The following is an 18,671-nucleotide window of genomic DNA, read 5'->3' on the forward strand; positions in this document are numbered from 1 at the left end:
CTGAACGTGGTGGACGAGAAGGACAGGTAGTAATCAAATATTTCAAGAGCTTGCAATAATGGCAGAACAGTTTTGGACAATTGTAGCTAATGTGACCTTTATGTTTGCATTGCGACATTCAATAAAAGGACAATCTGAGAAGAGGTGTCCGGAATAGTTACAATTTCGACAAAATTTACCCTTTCTGTCTGTGGCAACAAACACATATGATTTTTCCATAATATATAATAAATATAAAGATGAAAGAGAAGAAAGAAAACTACAAGATTGTAACAAAAATCGAGAAAACAGAAGTCAAAATCGAAAAGATCTCAACCAAAAAATTTTAGGATGGGTCCCACTATGTGCCATGTCAGCAGCCACATCAGCAGTGGAGGACACGTGGCGACGTGTAAGAGGAAAAGGAGACACATCAACGCTAACGCGGTGAGAAGCTGGCACGCGGGTCAGGAAGCAGGTCGGTCTAGGTTGACACGCAGGTCGACGGGAAGCATGGTCTGTGACACGTGGAGGAGTCTGGACCGTTGATCGTAGACGTTGATCAACAATGCTGGATGCATCTGGAAGGAGAAGAAAGAGGAAGCGGGCAACGATCTTCCAGCGACGCATGGCGGCGCATTGGAGGATTCTAGCGACGTGGTTGGACTCAGAGCGACAAGAAGAAGACGATGGTATGGTCATTAACGAAGGAAAACGTCGGAAAAAGGGTCGATAACAGGTACAAAAAGGCTGTCGGAAGAAGAAAACATGAAAGGCTAAGAACTAATTTCCATAAAAAAAAATCTATGCTATCGATACCATGTTAGAAATAAGAGAGTAATCAGAAGAAAGTGATTGTGTATTATTGGGTGTGATGCTCGAATGATACAATATATAAGGATATGTATAGGTACTAAAAGAAACATAGCAATAAACGCATAATATCTCATATATAATAAATATATAAATATGCTAAATAAATATAATTGATATCAATTATACTTTAACATTATTAAATAAAATTCAAGGCTCATATTTAATAATAAAAAAATAATAGCTAAATATGTTCCATGAATACCATGATATGGCTATGTTTAAAAGTGGAGATCAAATAATATGTTATATCCTTTGTTTATTTTGATTTTTGAGTAATGTTATTCTTATCGTTTTAGAGACTAAATTAGGGTTTATTTGGGAAGTTTTAAAAATAATTTTTTTGAGTTTTTGACTTATGAAAAGTAGTAGTATTAATATCTGGTACAATTTTTAAAATCAAACTAAAGCTTTCTAAGAAGCTATTTAGGAACTTATAGAAAAGTTAAAAAAATAACCTCTCTCATAATGCTACTTTTTGTCTACTTTTTATCATATCTATAGAATAAGTACTTTTAGAACTAAAAATCCAAATATAAAATAACTTATTTATAAGCTACTTTTAATATAATCATTTGTTTAAGTTATTTTTTAAAAAAATAACTTAATTAAATTGTTTACTCAAACTGGATCTTAATATTATATAATATATATCTTTTAAGGAATCAAATTACTATTATAATCTCTTTGTCAAAAAGTAAAATAAAATAAACTACCACTATTATAATCTTGAATTAATAAAAAATTACGAGAATGCACAAAAATGTAAGATAGTTTAACAAAAAAAAAAAGAGAACACGAAGTTTGTGTATAGATTAACAAACGGAAAACCTTATAGTGGAGCATTTTTTTATGGATTCACTTCTAAAGTTCTAATACCTTATAAATACACAAATAAATAGTTACTTTTGGTATACAAATATTAAAATTCTAAAAACTAAAAGGTGAAAAATAATTTGGAACAAAATGATCGAATATTAGTAGTAGAAGGAATATCAGTCCAATGTGATTGAAGTTATATATGTCATCTAACTAGTATTGTGACGCATATAGCCATATATGATGACTATATAAGTGGATCGAGTATCGTAAATCGTAAGCATGAAACGGAAGGGAATAACACACCTCATATAACTTACTTTTGTTTCCTTTCATTTGGAGTAGGAAGGAAGAAATGGAGCAAAACACCCAAATTAGTGAAAAACAAAAAATAAAATAAAATAAAATTTTGAATGAGTATTTTTGTTGTTGATAAATCTCTTTATTATTCTCAGACGAATTGGTTTTTAATTTATTTTATAATAATATTTTTAAAAAGTTAATTACTTTTTAATAATTTTTTTATTAAAAACGCATCCATTAAATTACAAAGAGATTACAAATTCTTGGTTACTTGTTAGTGACCAAATTCGAGTGTTTAATCTAATGTGATAACAGTGGGCAGTAGGTTGAGACTGAATTAAATTTGGGGACTAAATTAAATTCACGATAATAATCAAATATTAAAATTAAAATTTTAATTTTAGATAATTTTAAAAATAAGAAGAAAGAATAAAAGTTTTTGAAATAAAAAATCTTTAATAATATTTTTTTAAAATATTTTTGTTTAATATTTTAAATTTTAAATTTAATTTTTAATTTTTATATTTATCTTAAATAAAAAATAATATTTAGACATAATTCAATACATAGTCTCAGCCTCTGGGCTCTCGCTTCACCTCCCTTCTAAACGTTGCCGAAGCTGAAGAGTGTTTCCGAGGAAGCAGGGGAGTGTGAGTATCTGTCTCACTCACTCTCACTCTCACTCTCACCCATTTTCATCTCCAGAATTTCTTCTCTGGTAAGCTTTCATCGCAAAAATCCTCCTTTTCCTTTTTCGAATTCCCCAAAGTCATTTTTCCGTAGAAATAAATAACAAAACCACGTCACATAATTGCCACCCTGCAAATTTCAAATTTTCATCGCATTGTTATTTTTATTTTCTCAGTATTTTGTTTGCGATTTATGTCCTCTGCAAAATCACAAATATTGAAGAGCTGCTTGCAAGTTTACCTAATGCTATCGTATTGTTTTGTGGGCGTAATTTTGTTTTGTTGGTTCGTGTTTGTTTCTCCTGTATTTGGTTGTATGTTATTGAAGAGATAAATGTGTAATTTAGGTTCTATTGAGAGATAATCTTTTAACTTAGTAATGATTTTGGATCCTCTCCTTTTGCTTGATGACAAGAGAGTTTTCTCTTATGTGAGATACACTATTTTTATGGTGGAGTGACCTAACAAATACTCTCTTTAGGGATGCTTTGACTTTATCATCTATGTTTTTTCCTTCTCTGAAATTCTCATCTTGTATCTGTTGCAGAACTGAGTTGGAAGTTCTGTTCATCCCCGATGAGTACTGTTGGATACAGGTCAGATGATGAATGCTCTTATGTTGGAGGAAAGGGAGAAATCGGGTTTCTAGATTTTGAGGAAGAGAAATCTGTTTGTAGTTACGCTGCTATTGATGATGGCGATCCGGTTATCATATCCATCCCATTTGCATTTGTGGATGGGAAGCCTCAATCAGTGTTTGTTGGAGATACTGCTGTGGATTTAATAACCATCAATAATACCACCAAAGAGCCTGTGCAGTTGTGGACTGTTCATATTTTTGCCTCAAATCCTCAGAACACTTTCACTCTTTCTCTGATGGAACCTCCATCAGCAAATTCAAATTCAAATGGAGATTCAGATGAGGGCTTTCTCGAATCATTTGATTTGGAGGATAGAATGCTTCAGCCTGGTGAGATTTTAAAAGTATGGTTGTCTTGCAAGACAAAAGAAATGGGCATGTACCAATCAATTGTGCATTTTGATGTTGGAGAAGAAAGAATAGAAAGGGTGGTTTTTGTCTTAGTTGAAGACAAGATTTCGAAATCGTTGGCTTCTAAGAGGCCTTATTCTCGACAAAGAAGAAAAGACAAATTTGCAGTAGATAATTTCGTCGCAGGCTCACGTCCTGCAGGGAAAACAAATCGGGCCTACATTAATAGGCTTCCAAAATATGATATTCCCGGGGATATTAGACACTTGCTTGAGAGCAATCAGATCCCTGAAGCTGTTGAAGGTGGTCTAACAAGAAAGAATTATGCTTCTTTTTTCAAAACATTGGTGATAATGGAAGAAATACAATTAGAGGTATACTAATTTGTTTATTCATAAAGAAAGAACAAAAAGAGAGTAGCTTACGAATGATCATATGCAAAGACTGATCTTGGTTCCCTTTGTATTCTTGTCACCGACTTATGCTTCAGGAAGACATGAGGACTTATGACATGGAATGCGTAACAATGAGGAAGAGACCCAATCAATTTTTGTCCATGTTGGTTCCTGGGCTTGCTGAGAGAAGACCATCACTGGTTCATGGGGATTTCATCTTTGCCAAACTAGCATCTGAAAATGATAAGAACACTGGACGCCCTTATCAGGTTTGTTAATTATTTAGCTGCATATCACATTGTCTTTTCATACTCCTTGGACAAATCAATTTATTAACTAGAAATCATTATAACAGAATCTGGTCATTAGAACTAGTCCGCAGATGCTTAACAGTAATTATTCATTCATATATTTCAGCTTTATCAATGGAGTTATTATTGCTTTGTTTGGACTCTTAATTAGGAATCTATGGCATTTATAATTTGATTGCATGCAATTGGGAAATGACAAATACTGTTAAGATATGCATATGAATATGATTGTATTGATATATAATTGGTAAGCATAAATTGTAGAATCTAGAAATTATATTATACTATTATAATTTTTTTTTGAACTTACAGACTGGTATTCTGAACTTTAATTTAGCCAAAGCTATATATATATATTTGGGATATTTTATTTTTCATAATACGTTCATATCTGATTTTCTTTCAAACAAGTCTGAGAATATATTTATCAAGTTACTGTCAATATTCTGCCGATGTAAAATCATATGTGAATTTTTGTAGGGATTTATCCATCGTGTTGAAGCTGATGAGATCTTTTTGAAGTTTGATAATGAATTTCACCTGCGCCATAGAGATGGAAATCTTTATGATGTTCACTTCACCTACAATAGGATCAATATGAGAAGGTTGTATCAAGCAGTTGAGGCAGCCAGTGGCTTAGGATCCGAGTTCCTTTTTCCATCTACTTTAGCCAGGAAGAGGTTCATTGAAACCACTGATCTGATTCCCATATCTGGTGCTTTTAATGATGAGCAGATTTCTTCAATCAAAAGTATTGTTGGTTGCAAAGGGGCGCCACCATATCTGATTTATGGGCCTCCAGGTACGGGAAAGACTAAGACAATAGTAGAAGCAGTTCTCCAGCTCTACAAACATAATAAGGATGCCCGTATTCTTGTCTGTGCACCATCAAATAGTGCAGCAGACCACATATTAGAGAAACTGCTTGCTGAGAAGTCTGTTGAATTTCAAGAAAATGAAATATTCAGGCTCAATGCTTCTACCAGGCCATATGAGGATGTCAAACCTGAAATTATCCGTTTCTGCTTCTTTGATGAGTTGATATTTAAATGCCCGCCAGTCAGTGCCCTCAGGCATTATAGGATTATAATATCAACATATATGAGTGCCTGTCTTCTTTATGCAGAAGATGTTTCACGGGGTCATTTCTCTCACATTTTCTTGGATGAGGCTGGCCAAGCCTCAGAACCTGAAACCATGATCCCTATATCCCATCTCTGCAGAAGGGAAACTGTTGTTGTTCTAGCTGGAGACCCAATGCAGTTGGGTCCAGTAATTTATTCGAAGAAAGCAGATACACATGGATTGGGGACATCATACCTGGCACGACTGTTTCAATGTGAGATGTATGCAACTGGAGATGCAAATTATGCAACGACATTGGTTAATAATTATCGATGCCATCCAGAGATATTACATCTCCCTTCAAAGCTGTTTTATAATGGGGCGTTGATTGCATGCAGAGACAAGACAACCTTCATGGTGAGTCCTGGCTTCCTCCCTAATGAGGAGTTTCCCGTTCTTTTCTTTGGCATCCAAGGATGTGATGAAAGAGAAGGGAATAACCCCTCATGGTTCAACCGAATTGAAGTGAGCAAAGTTGTCGAAGTTGTCAAGAGGCTGACAGCTGGTGGGAATATAATGGAGGAACACATTGGCATAATAGCACCATATAGGCAACAAGTACTCAAAATTAAACAGACTCTTGAAAATCAAGAGATGCCTGATATCAAAGTTGGTAGTGTTGAACAGTTTCAAGGACAAGAGAAGGAAGTTATTATCATATCAACTGTTCGATCAACCATCAAACACAATGAGTTTGACAGAGTCCACTGTCTTGGCTTTTTGAGCAATCATAGAAGGTTTAATGTGGCTGTAACTCGTGCCATATCATTGTTGGTTATCATCGGGAATCCACACATTATCTGCAAGGTATTGCCTTTTTCTCTAATTAGCCATGAGTTGATGTCCAGTTAGTTGTCTATAATCTATATGATGAGCTTTATGCTATGAATGGGGTATTTCCATATATTATCTGAAAGATTGCATTCCATATTCACTTAAAAGGTAGTATTACTATTACTTGTATGAATGATACCGAGAAATCGGAAATGCTTACTTTAGACATTAATTCGGTTGGTCTTTCTAGAGGATAATTATTGCTAGAAAATATACAAAAATGAAGATGATTAATAGTGAAAACTGGATAAAACCCTATTGTTAGATAGATCCTTGGTTTTGATAGTTATACACATTTTAATCTCCACTTGTTTGACAGGACAATTATTGGAGCCAAATGCTGTGGCACTGCGTAGACAATAAATCTTATCAGGGTTGTAAACTTCCTGATAGGCCAAAGACTTATGTTGAGGACGCTGGAGACAACAATGTGAAGCCTTATGGAGAGGTCAATGGAGAGGACTCTGTAGAATGGGGTCAAGATTTATCCCAGGTGGAGATTCCCAAACCTGTTACTGATGAGGCTGAATGGTCTGATGGCTGGAGAAGTAGTTGAAGATATCCGACTTAGAAATGATATAATTTTGCATGTTATTTACAAGTTTGAACTTGTACTCGCTACTGCTAGTCTACTACAACTACTACTATGTTAGAAGTCTTACTTAGGAATGTGTGGAAAAAATATCAATGTTACGTTTTGTTACGATGGGGTGAAAAGAAGAGTCCCGTTCAGTTATAAACCCGGGCCAAGCTGTGATATTGAAAACCTGGAGGAATTCACTAATCACTATTTATAGTATTATTTAACCATTGGTGATGTATTTCCAAAATGAAAAGAAAACTTTAACCATATGTGATTTTTCACAAGTTTCCTGAGTTTCAATCCTGAAGTGTTGAAGAAACGAGAACATTTGGATTGTGAAAAGGCTATCATTTTTTCAATAATAAGTAATGGAGGCGTAACACAGTAACAGTTAATAGCAGTAGTTAGCAAAAAAGTGTGATTCAATGATATTGATATAGACTACCAACTAGTCACGTATATACAACTGCTACTGAGAGCAATGATAGTAAAGAAAATCATGCTACGTAGCAACCAGTTATGAAGGGTGATAGTTACACATACACATTGAGCACTGTACACTATTGAGTGTTGAGGAGTGACACAAAGATGGCAAGTGCTACTGAGAGTAGTAGCAGAGTGTTGCTGCTGCACAAGTGTGTTGAAGCTGCGCCGTTTCCATTTGATGACAATGGAAAGAAAAATGGCCTTCCTCTTCCCCCGCTTTTTGGTGACCTACCACCAATCTTAGGTGCTGTTGAACTTCCTCCACCGCCACCCTGGATCCCTGTCAATCACAAACACCAAAACGTTAGTGTTCATTATCGTACTTGAAAACCATTAAAGATTAGAGAGAATAAGAGCCAAAAATGAGTTAAAGAACCAGATATGGTGAATCCCAGTGTCGCTGCGCTGTTGAGAGGTGGCAGAGCCGGTGATGCTGCACATGAAAAGAACAAGAATGGATGAATGAGAACATTGTGATGCGAATCGTGATGATAGAAAAACCAAGAACATGTGAAAGATTGAAGAAAAGAAAGAAAGAAGAAGAACCTGAGCAGAGGAAATTCAAGGAAAGAGGAGGAGTTGGATTGCAAATGGAAGAAAGCGAGATGAGCCTTGTGGAGTTGATAGGGAACCCGAGGATGTTAGGGTAGCGTACGAAGTAGCACAGGCAGATTGCGCCGCCGGACTCCGCCGCCGAGTTGAAGGCGGCGCAGCAGTTGGCGGAAGGTCTCTCGTTGAGGTCGTTGGGCGGGGACGACACGTATGAAAGACACGCTGAGAACGACAGCAGCTCGTCGGTGCAGCCACCTGTCGCCGTCGGGGAAGTCGGCGCCTCCGTATGTGCAACCAGTGCGAGGAGGAGGACGAATGCTGCAGTGACGCCGGTAGCCATGGTTGGCATTCACGGGAGCAAGAGAATTGAGATTACGTTTACGCTCTCACTAGCTTTACGCATAAAACTTTCTTTTTATTAGTTAATTTTATAACTATCAAACAATTAGGGTGCGTTTGGCTGTGTTTTCATTTACTATTGATCTTAATTCCAGTTTAATTTCGATTTAAACGAATACTTCAACAGGCAGACCGTTGGGACTAATTCTGCATTGGCGGGAGGGAACCCGCACAGTTTAACCGAATTCCCGCAATTGCCCTTCGAGTTTTTGCATAACTGCGTTGAGTCATTACAACTCAAGTAAAAATATTTTTATGAAAAAATAAAAGTTAAAATGTAGATGATGCTATATTAAAGTTTGTTGGTGCATAATTCCGCCATTTTCTTTTATCACTTAAAAATGAAGTAGAATAAGTAAATTAACGTGTAGACTAAATGGAAACAATAAGAATTTATTGTGGTCATTTGTGGATACAATCATTGCCTTTTCATTTGATAAATAGTGTGTCTCCCAATGCGGGTATGAATGAATCAGAGCAAAACCCAAAGAAATAACCATGCATTGCACACAACCTAGTAGTGTTTAAGAACACCATATCCCAACGCAACAAGTACGGCAGAAGGCAGGAGACTGTAAGATGAGACGGCGGATGATGGAGTCAGACCGGCACGGCCACTTGTCGCAGAAGGGGCACCGGAGTCCACCGATGGAGGGGTCGTGTCAGATTCCGGGGACAGAGAAGGTGTAACTGGTGAGGGGAGAAGAGGAGAATCTGTTAAAACAAAAGAGAAGCTGATATTGGTATTCCCAGTTGAGATAAGTATCTTTGTTGCACTAAGTTCTTTTGGTGAATATTAGTAAAGTACCTTGAGGACTTGGAGATGGAATCAATCCAGAAGGAGCAGATGCAGGGGAAAGAGATGGTCCAAGTGCTGCTGGTCCTGCAAGAACAAATCAAAATCATTCAAAGTACTAGTTAGTTCAAATGAAAAAGATTTATACTTTACTTGCATAAAAAGAAGCCAAGAAATTTCAGAAGGGAAGGAAAATTGAATACTGGCATTACCTGGAGCAGGAAGAGGAGAACCCGTGCCTGCAAAGTAATGAAGAGAGAAAATTAAATGTCTTAGTCTTATTGATGGGAAATCAGAATTAGATTTCACAAATAAACATTATTACTAATGAGTAATAAAATTGAAGAAATATATATACTTTTGCATTGAACAGGAACACCAGGCAAATTGCAAGCACGAGGAAGAGAGATGGCCAAGGTTCTATTGAACGGTATTCTGAAGGGAACACTGCCGGTGACGATGAGGCACAAACAATCCATGCCGCCACTTGTGAGGGACTTGACTGAATTGCAGCACGCCGCGGTGGGGGAGGTGCTATTGGAACTGCTGCCTGTGAGGTAGCCAACACATGGGGTGAAGGAAGTGCTTATCGTTGATGTGTTGCAAGGGGTACTGATCTGGGCATAGGCCGGCACAACCATTGCCATGACCACGGCTAATACCGCGACTATGTGGCACGGCACCAAGCGTTCCATGTGTGTTTTCTACTTAAGATTTTGGATTTGCTAGGAGTTTGGATTCTCTAGTGGACTTCTTGTGCTCAGGAAGTACAAAGAAAAACTGGGTCAGGGAGTTTTATGATTGGGAAAGAACAGGATGAACCAATTTATATTTAGGAAGGGAAACTCAAAGTTGGTTCAAGAGTTCAACTACCATAACTAATCACTAATCAGTGGGAAATGGATAACAGAATCATTCTTTATTAGGTCAGCCGCTAAGGTGGATAACCGAATCCATGTAGCAGTTCTTTCTTCATTGGTTTCCTTGCCCCTCTACTACTTTGAATATTTAATTGTTACTCGTATGACTTACCAAATGTTAAATTTGGTCAACTTGCCAATGAAACATAGCTTACCAAATCTTTTTGTCTTTGGTAGTGCTAGGGAGCCAATGGCGTAAGTGTACAATGTGTACAATGGACTAAATCTTTGGTCCATGAATATACCAAGGATAATAAACATCTCAATAAAAATTTAAACTGATTTTGGGGTTCACTAAAGATCGAACTCTTGACCTTTCGGATCTAGAACTCTAATACCATATCTGAAACCACTCATCCCAAAAGTGTAACCTGATAGGATAATGTAACACTAATGGTCATATCTCTAATACTTTCTAAACCTCCATTGTACACATTGTACGCTTAAGCCATTGGCTCCCTATACTTTTTCTTACAATTAAGTTGAATATTAACCATAATAATTAAGTATATATTCTCTATTTTTCTTTCTCTCTCTTGTGATTATTTAAATTTAGTTTAGCACTACCAGTTTATGATGGTGGTGGTGGCTGTCACCGCTCGAGGTACGAAAAATCTCTGCTACATAGGCACAACTCTTTCCCAACCTCAGCGTATACCCACTACTCACTGCACCTCCTCCACCCTCTTCTGTATGGTAATAACATTCTCAAAGTTCACTCTCCGCAAAATTTGTTTCATGAAAGTGATTAAATGCATAATTGTCACCTCATCTTGCAAATCATATTGTTTGCAATTGAATTCGACTTGATCTCCACCTCATCGACAACAGTGTCTTTAATCTCATGAGGATCATCAACAACAATGTTTTTAACTGTGTTTATGACTTGAGGATTTAAAAAATCTTTTCAAATGTCTTTATGACTTTTATCATCACGGACCATAAGCTCTCTTTTACCTTCGAGTGCATCAATTGCATTCATAAATATCTCTTCCACTTCATAAAACTCATCTCGTGAATCACTTTCAATATATATATCACAAGGAATAATTTACCCGTTATTTTAGAGAGAGTATGATAGAATTCACCATATATATATATATATATATATATATATATATATATATATATATATATATATATGTTCTTTAAATGAAAAAAATGGTGACAAAAGAAATAATCGAATTAAATTCTTCATAGAAAGTGCGAAAAAATTGTGTTAAATAAAATCACTAGCTTAGCATGCCCAGTCATGCCCGCAATCTGATAACTGGGGTTACAAGAATACAAGTTACATTATAGCAAGCAAGGACACCATTAAGACTCCTTGCTCAACATTGTCCCACCGTAAGACACGTGGAAATCTCTGGATATGTCATGTTTTCAAAGTCTGCCTCTGGCCCACTGCCAGGTGAACACATGAGCAAAAAGTTGGTTATCTGCATAACCGAATTTCACATTTACGCTTATTATATTACAGAATAATGGCCGCCACAAAGTATTAAACGAATTCCGTTAAGAGAGTGGGAGGAGTTGTTCAACAGCATCACCTTCCCATTGTCAGTTTCTGACTTTCTGTGCATCCTTTCTCTACAAAAGGGATCCCCTACCTCCCTCCTTCAACACCATTCTCATCAAACTACATAGTATTTCTTCAATACCAAAAGACAAAAAGAAAACATATATGCATCAAACAATTACAATGGAACACAGAATATCTAAGATGAGCTTTGCTATGGTGGTGATGGCAATGCTGTGTGCAGGGGCTGCAGCACAATCGTCGAGTTGCACCAATGTTATAGTGAGCCTGTCACCCTGCCTTAACTATATCACAGGGAACTCCTCAACCCCATCTTCAGGATGCTGTTCCCAGCTTTCCAGTGTGCTGGGCTCGCAGCCACAATGCCTCTGCCAGGTCCTTAACGGAGGTGGATCATCATTGGGGATCAACATCAACCAAACTCAGGCTCTGGCTCTTCCCAGTGCTTGCAAGTTGGGGAAAACCCCATCTGTCAGTCAGTGTAAAGGTAAAGGCAACAAATCCCTTCAAATATGCATATCCAAACCTTCACAATGAATATGGAGAGATACTAGGCAAATATCTAACTTTCTAATCTTATGAAACCTCTACTACAAGTACATCCTATTCCAATCCACATCATTTCTGCTAATAAGTTTTATGTGTTTGTCGACAGCTTCTTCCCCCTCCCCAGCAAACTCACCAGCTGGATCAGCAACAGGAACAGGAACAGCAGCAGAGTCTCCCAACTCTCCAACCACAGATTCTTCAGGTACAATATACTAACTTCTCAGCTTATACCTGATGAAATCATTTTCCAAGTTTGTCTGTGTTAACCATTCAAGTTGACATAAAATTGCAGGATCCGGATCCAAGAGCGTACCTACAACGGATAGTGGCTCATCCAGTGCCAATTCTGTCAAGTTATCGGTTCCTCTGTTCCTTACTTTGGCAGTAATATACGCTTCAGCTTTCAGAACATACTGATTCTTTCCCTGCTGGCTGGCTTGCCTTTTATGTTTTTTTCTTTTTCCTTTTTATTGCCATTGTCAATTTTCATTGTTTTCCTCATGTATTATTGAGAAACCCTTGGGCTGAGGGGTTCAATCTATTCATTTTTGTCACCTATATTGGATTATGCTGTTCTGTATTATCATGGAGATATCATTTTCTCCCATATGAATAAAGATGCTTGTAATTGTGGTTTGCTACTATGACCTAATTCGAAACAAACATTACTGAGACAACCTGCCCCCTCACCCAAGCTCCCAAAGGGGGAAAAAACAAAAAACAATAACAAGCTAAGCTTTTGTTTCTAGCACCTTTAGGCACTGACAAAGGCAATCAACTATCACTTGAAACCTGTCAAAGAAACTAATGTATGTTTATCACACCTAGTCCAATGAATATTAATATGCAAAGTTTTTGAATAATTTTAACTTTTAACAATACAAAAGTTGCCGAAGCAATGGAAGACTGAATATAAAGCCAATTAAGAAACCACAATTCTGAAGGAATTATATACTTAGTATCTATTGAATCAGCGGCTTCCCTGTAAAACTTTTCATAAGATTTCAGGAGATTATCATTCCCTTTACATTTAATAGTAACCACAACCTTGACTAATGACTAACGACACTCGAGTAAGCTTCAAAATCTGTGAAACCAGACCAAGTAATTGGAGCATAACTGATCATTCCATGGATTCAAGATTACTTTTCTATCTATTTTCTAACATCTTAGTTATGGAATTGAAGGGTTCTCTGTACTCTGTAGTTTTCTAGCCATGGAAGAGTTAACAGAAAAACTGTAAAAGCTCAACTAGATTCTAGACATTAATAAATCCTCAAAGTTACTAAGTTCAACAACTCCAGCCAAGGTGACTAGTCCTATAATTTATCAGATTACTTGAGAGTGCAAATGCTTCAACTTTCAGCAATACACAATCTTCAATTATGTTTACCTAATGCATTGGAAAACAAGCAAGGGTAGCATAAAAAAGAAATCAACAAATTGTCAATACTAATTTCACTAACAATAAATTATTTGAACTATTTATCTCATCTCATAACACATCATAAGACAGCCAAAAATGTTTAGTATTCAGTTTGAGGAAACGAATATTACATACAGGGTTATAAATATGGTACACACATTAAGAATGTGATCGTGACCGTACAAACTCTTCTAGCCTGTCCCAGACCTCCAATGCTGCAGCCTTGTCTTGATGTCGCTTGTTCTTGCTAATCTGCAAAAAAATTAGAAATTTCTAGTTAGATCGCAAGCCAGAAAAGAGGAAATATATAGGAAGCAAGAAGAGCAATAGTTTGAACAAGCATGCAAAATAAAACCAACAAGGTAGGGCACCCACCGATATAATCTTCACATTCCACTGCTTCACAATTTTTGCTGATTCCAAACTATCATCTTCAAAACGCATGTAAAACCCAATAACTGCAAGAACATCTCAAATGGTCAACACGATCATCATCAACATAAAAAACATGAATGTGGCATTTCTCAACTGACAATCCGAATAGGAGAGCAGAGGCGTAAGCACAGATAGAAATACACAAAAAGCATAAAAATTGACTGACTTTTGTTAAAAATCTCGACATGATCCTTGAAAGGCCATTCCTTAAATTGCCACTCCTTGCCCAAGACGAAAACGGCGACAACACGATCCCAATCCTCAGCCTTGAGGGAAGAGGGCTTATCCCTGACCTCATAAGCGGTGACCACCCTGTCCCTGCTCAGCTTCTTCTGCACCGTCACGCAATCAGGCCTGGCGCCCTTCATCTGCTTCACCTTAACATCGGTGGGTATATAGACCCCATCCTCCAGAAACTCCTTCACGTTGTAAATAGTGATCAGCGTCTGAAACGCGCTGGGCACGAAAATGATGGGGACCCCTTCCCCAATCTTGGAACCCTTGAGATGCATCTTGGGCTTGGGAGTGGGGTCGTAGCTCATGTCGTCACCAAACCCTAAACCCCTCTCGTCGGCGCCCATGAGACGGCTCTTGGCGACAAGGCCGTCCTTGCGCTGCTGGGACTCGATGCGCTGGCGCTCCTCCTCACGCTTGGTGGCGGCGACGAGGACGCTGTAGAAGTCCCTGTTCTTGCACTCGAGAAGGGACTCGCGGTCCTTGAGGGGCTTCTCGGCGGAGCGAATGAGGGAGATGAAGTCCAATTGGGGCTCCTCCGGGGCGGCAGGGGTATGAGAAGGGGGAGGGTGAGGGTGAGGGGCATTTTGGGGAATGACGCCGGAGGGAAGTTGTTGTTGGTGGAGGAGTGGTGGATTATTAGGGTTGGGAGGGAGAGGGAGAGGGTGGGGGATATCCTCCGGGCGATACTCGACGGAGTCGGTGGAGGAGAGGGAGCCCTGGAGGTATTGGAGGAGGGGCTTGCGATCAGGGAGGGTGACAGAGGGGATGCCGAGGGCGAAGGTGCTCTGGAAGTACTCCGTGTGCTTCAGCTGGTGGTTGTTTATGTAGTGCACCAGCGTCTCCAGTGTGTACCTGTTCCCCTTCGTCGACCGATACGCTGTCTCCGCCGAGCAGGGGAACGAGTACTCCTCCCCGAACCGGAACTCGCCGTTCACCCTAACGATCTTCTCCAGCTCCCCTCTCATCGTGAAGTCTCTCAGAGCTGACAGCGGATCCATTCTCTCTCTAACTACACTTGCAAGTTTTCACACTAGCAGCTCCGCCTCCCAAAGACGCAAATTAGGTTTTTATTTGCCGTAGTTAATAATAAATATACACACTTACTTTAATTGAATGTCATTAGAACGTAAGCGACCACCCATGGAAAGTTTATTTTATAATAATAATAATAATAATAATAATAATAATAATAATAATAATAATAATAATAATAATAATAATAATAATCATCCAATCTCTGCTTGCCACCTTCATCAACAATAATATAATCAAATTAATGGCTTCATGCAGAACAAGGATTCACCTATCGATATTTCATCAAAATCTCAAAAGTTGTGAATCTTGTGACTTGTCGTTAGCCAAATTGTGGCTTCTCTAACTCTAACTGGTGTGATTTGATAAGTGGTTTTAAAATGTAATTTGAGACAGAGAGTAATGTGGCCGAATCAAGACAACTAGCGCGCATTTCATTTCATTGTGATTCAGTAATAGTATGAAGTATCATTGAAAGATCTGAAAGTGTGGGTAGAGTACACTTTGCATTTTATCACCTACTCATCCCCGAAGAAAGAAAGAAAAAGATTAACAGAATGAACGAACGAACATATACAGGTTCTAACTCCATTGTATACAGAAGATGCGGAGAAGCATCATCATGCACGACACTACTTTTACGCCTTATTCTCAGCACCATTCTCCAATGTCTCAGCAACAGTGCTTCCGTCAACTTCATTATCCTTACCCAGAACAATCTCAATCTGTGCAAAAAGAAATTAATATCAGCTACGTCACTAACACAGCACACTGAACAAATAAGTGACAATCAAGATATAAAAGAAAGAAAGCAAGCATGCAGGGTAATAATAAAAAACCTTAGGCTTGTGAATCGCCCGGCCTTCCTTGACTTTAGCGGCAACAGTGGCTATCGCTAAATCTGCATCACATACAGGCCCATATGAAATCCACTTCCATTGAAACTTAGCATTAGTTAGAATAAACGTATTGCTTTGTAGACACTAATTAAGGACAGTAGTAGTGATCGTACTTTTCTCAGTTGCCCACCCATTGCGTTTCAGAATTTCAGAGATGAGTATAGCAGTTGGAATAGCTGAATAATTCAATTAAACAAAAAATACAGTTAGAAAACAAGAAAGAATGGATCACAATTCAAGAAAGAAAGGAACATATTTCATCTTCTAAAATTCCTGTATCTTCATTCTTAATTGCTTTTCCCACAATCAGTGAAGTAGTTGTACTCCATCGTTTATATTGAAACACAATGATAATTTTCCTGATGGAGCCTAATGGAAAAAGAAGTAATGTGGTAATAAGGTGCAGAAACAAAAGAAAGCAGAGAAGTGAAAGAAATCAATACCCATGCCGAGCGCGCAGAGAGCGACGTCATTGTTCTGCTTTATATACCTCTGCATCAGCAAAAAAATACAGATAAATATAAGGTATTTGAATCTAATTCTATCTATATATGAATTGAAGACGTTATGTTATCATTGGATTGCAAATTGCAGTAAGGTGAACGATCAGTAAGAAATCAAATCAAGAACGTACAAGAATCACTACAAAGCTAAACTAATCCAAAACCGAAACAGATTGATTCAATGTAAAAATAATGAAACCGAAAATTAAGTGAAGGTGAACTCGAAGAAAGATACCTTAGAAAGGTTGAGGTAGAAATCGAGGCGTTTCTTGGTTTTGGAAACCTGAATGCGAACGATCTTCTCCTCCTTTTCATTACGACGATGATTCGCCTCGTTGTTGTTCTCAGCACTAACAGCATCAGCACTCACTATCACCTCCATTATTGCAACTTGCGAGCTATCTCTTCCTTCGCGTGCGCTTTTCCTCTCTCTTTCTCAGCGACAATTGTTGAACTCAACTTTCGTAGTTAGCTAGCTACTCTCTCCGATCTCTTTCTCTCAGCTCAGAACTCAGAAGCTTCTTCAACAAGAAATGCACGTTCCATCAAGTGATCACTATTCTCTTATAGTGCCTTTCAGTTATAACTTCTCAAAACCATTACCTATCACACTGCGACGCGTGTCCATTTTTTTCCCTCCATCTTACTTTGGCCGTTATGGATTTTTTTCTTACCCTTTGGCGGTTATGGGGTCTCGTCATCGCCATTCTTTATTAAATTACTTTCTTTTTATAGTTGGAAACAGTTTTTTTTTTTTTTATCCTTTTAATTTCACTTACATTCAGTTACATTAATGAAGAGAAGTGGATATTAAGGATTTACATTATAAAAATTTGGTGAGTTTTATAGTGCCTTTTATTATAGTGTTTAAATTGTCTAATTTATTTTTATAAATAAACAATAAAATATATAAAATAAAAATAAAATATTTAAAATTTATTAAATATTTTTTATTTGCCTTTTTTTAATAAATTAGGCACAATATTATAGATGCCATGGCATTCACCTAAAAATTCAACTCCAGACTATCTTTACTTGTAAGTGGATATTAATAAGGGTATACATAGGTCAAAAAATAAATTTGAAGTAATCTGCGCGTTGCAACTTTGATGAAATAATGCCTTATATTGCATGTGGATTTAAGATCATTTTATTTATTTATTGGTAGTATACTAGTATGTAATTCTAACATATAAAACCAATTGTTTTTCAATCAATTCAAACACACACATTCCATCTGTTATATAATCAATTAGACTTATCATCACAGCATAATTATTTTAGCATTTCTCAATGTTATTTCACAAAATAAGATAGTAGTACAAATATTTCTCAATTTCAAAACTCAGCCTCAAGTTTGTTTTTACTTTGTAGACCACACTCGTATTAAATGCATTTTGTTTTCTTCTCTTTGTTGCTGTAGCCAATTGAGCAGCCAGAATAATTGCTAAATATCCATAGATGATGCATAGTCATGTAGCTAAATAGCATAGTAATATAAACTAACATTGTCCTCCACTGAGAAAAAATAAAATAAAAATACTAACATTATCTCAAGCTATTTAATGTCCCTGTCTTAATATGGCAAGACATGTGGGCATAGCGAGAAAATAATCAAAATATACAACTTAGAATAATGACTCCGCCCATTAAATTGTTTTAACCTTTTCCTCATTTTCAACCAATTAATTTGTTTCATTTTAAAAATTTTCTATTTGGTTATCCTCTGTCTTCTTACCACTTCCTCTTTATCACTGCATCTGTTCTAGCACAACCAGGATTTCTTTCTATATAAGCTTGGAATCTCACTGTTTGAGAGCATCATTGATCAATGAAGAATATAAAGGTTCCCCATTTCTTCCCTTGATCAATCTCACTGTTCTAGGGGCCCCCTTTTTTTTCAAGTGGCAAGCAAAAGAGAGAACTACTTTAAACACCTATCTAAAGATCTTGATCATTATACACACTGTCTTATTTGCTTTTAATCACTGTTTA

General features: G+C 37.3%; 6 protein-coding genes across 7 annotated transcripts; 2 read left to right on the forward strand and 4 right to left on the reverse strand.

Annotated features, from left to right (window-relative positions):
- Nucleotides 1-2,523: 2,523 nt before the first annotated feature.
- Nucleotides 2,524-7,186, forward strand: LOC112801300 (probable RNA helicase SDE3). Its single transcript, XM_025843959.3, has 5 exons — nt 2,524-2,692; nt 3,211-4,028; nt 4,145-4,318; nt 4,841-6,292; nt 6,639-7,186. Exons 2-5 carry the CDS (start codon nt 3,240-3,242, stop codon nt 6,873-6,875), a joined length of 2,652 nt encoding a protein of 883 aa, XP_025699744.1. The 5' UTR covers nt 2,524-2,692; nt 3,211-3,239; the 3' UTR covers nt 6,876-7,186.
- Nucleotides 7,187-7,303: 117 nt separating this feature from the next.
- On the reverse strand, nt 7,304-8,343 carry LOC112801302 (non-specific lipid transfer protein GPI-anchored 25). Its single transcript, XM_025843962.3, has 3 exons — nt 7,935-8,343; nt 7,765-7,821; nt 7,304-7,668 (listed from the first exon to the last, which is right to left on the reverse strand). Exons 1-3 carry the CDS (start codon nt 8,287-8,289, stop codon nt 7,463-7,465), a joined length of 618 nt encoding a protein of 205 aa, XP_025699747.1. The 5' UTR covers nt 8,290-8,343; the 3' UTR covers nt 7,304-7,462.
- A 373-nt stretch (nt 8,344-8,716) lies between these two features.
- Nucleotides 8,717-9,945, reverse strand: LOC112801303 (non-specific lipid transfer protein GPI-anchored 20). 2 transcript variants are annotated; one of them, XM_025843964.3, is made up of 4 exons: nt 9,494-9,945; nt 9,348-9,374; nt 9,148-9,222; nt 8,717-9,029 (listed from the first exon to the last, which is right to left on the reverse strand). In XM_025843964.3, exons 1-4 carry the CDS (start codon nt 9,828-9,830, stop codon nt 8,854-8,856), a joined length of 615 nt encoding a protein of 204 aa, XP_025699749.1. In that variant the 5' UTR covers nt 9,831-9,945; the 3' UTR covers nt 8,717-8,853. The 2 variants fall into 2 exon arrangements, with proteins under 2 accessions (XP_025699749.1, XP_025699748.1); XM_025843963.3 differs by having other exon boundaries at nt 8,717-9,053.
- Nucleotides 9,946-11,242: 1,297 nt separating this feature from the next.
- Nucleotides 11,243-12,788, forward strand: LOC112801305 (non-specific lipid transfer protein GPI-anchored 5). Its single transcript, XM_025843965.3, has 3 exons — nt 11,243-12,082; nt 12,251-12,346; nt 12,437-12,788. The coding sequence occupies exons 1-3, from the start codon at nt 11,740-11,742 to the stop codon at nt 12,559-12,561; spliced, it is 564 nt and encodes a 187-aa protein (XP_025699750.1). The 5' UTR covers nt 11,243-11,739; the 3' UTR covers nt 12,562-12,788.
- Nucleotides 12,789-13,587: 799 nt separating this feature from the next.
- On the reverse strand, nt 13,588-15,723 carry LOC112801301 (protein CDC73 homolog). Its single transcript, XM_025843960.3, has 3 exons — nt 14,172-15,723; nt 13,946-14,028; nt 13,588-13,822 (listed from the first exon to the last, which is right to left on the reverse strand). The coding sequence occupies exons 1-3, from the start codon at nt 15,238-15,240 to the stop codon at nt 13,730-13,732; spliced, it is 1,245 nt and encodes a 414-aa protein (XP_025699745.1). The 5' UTR covers nt 15,241-15,723; the 3' UTR covers nt 13,588-13,729.
- Nucleotides 15,680-17,215, reverse strand: LOC112799664 (uncharacterized protein At2g34160). Its single transcript, XM_025841730.3, has 5 exons — nt 16,912-17,215; nt 16,617-16,665; nt 16,287-16,349; nt 16,114-16,175; nt 15,680-15,999 (listed from the first exon to the last, which is right to left on the reverse strand). Exons 1-5 carry the CDS (start codon nt 17,056-17,058, stop codon nt 15,913-15,915), a joined length of 408 nt encoding a protein of 135 aa, XP_025697515.1. The 5' UTR covers nt 17,059-17,215; the 3' UTR covers nt 15,680-15,912.
- Nucleotides 17,216-18,671: the final 1,456 nt, after the last annotated feature.

The sequence above is a fragment of the Arachis hypogaea genome, chromosome 5 (assembly GCF_003086295.3).
Source record: "Arachis hypogaea cultivar Tifrunner chromosome 5, arahy.Tifrunner.gnm2.J5K5, whole genome shotgun sequence".
Lineage (NCBI taxonomy): Eukaryota > Viridiplantae > Streptophyta > Magnoliopsida > Fabales > Fabaceae > Arachis > Arachis hypogaea.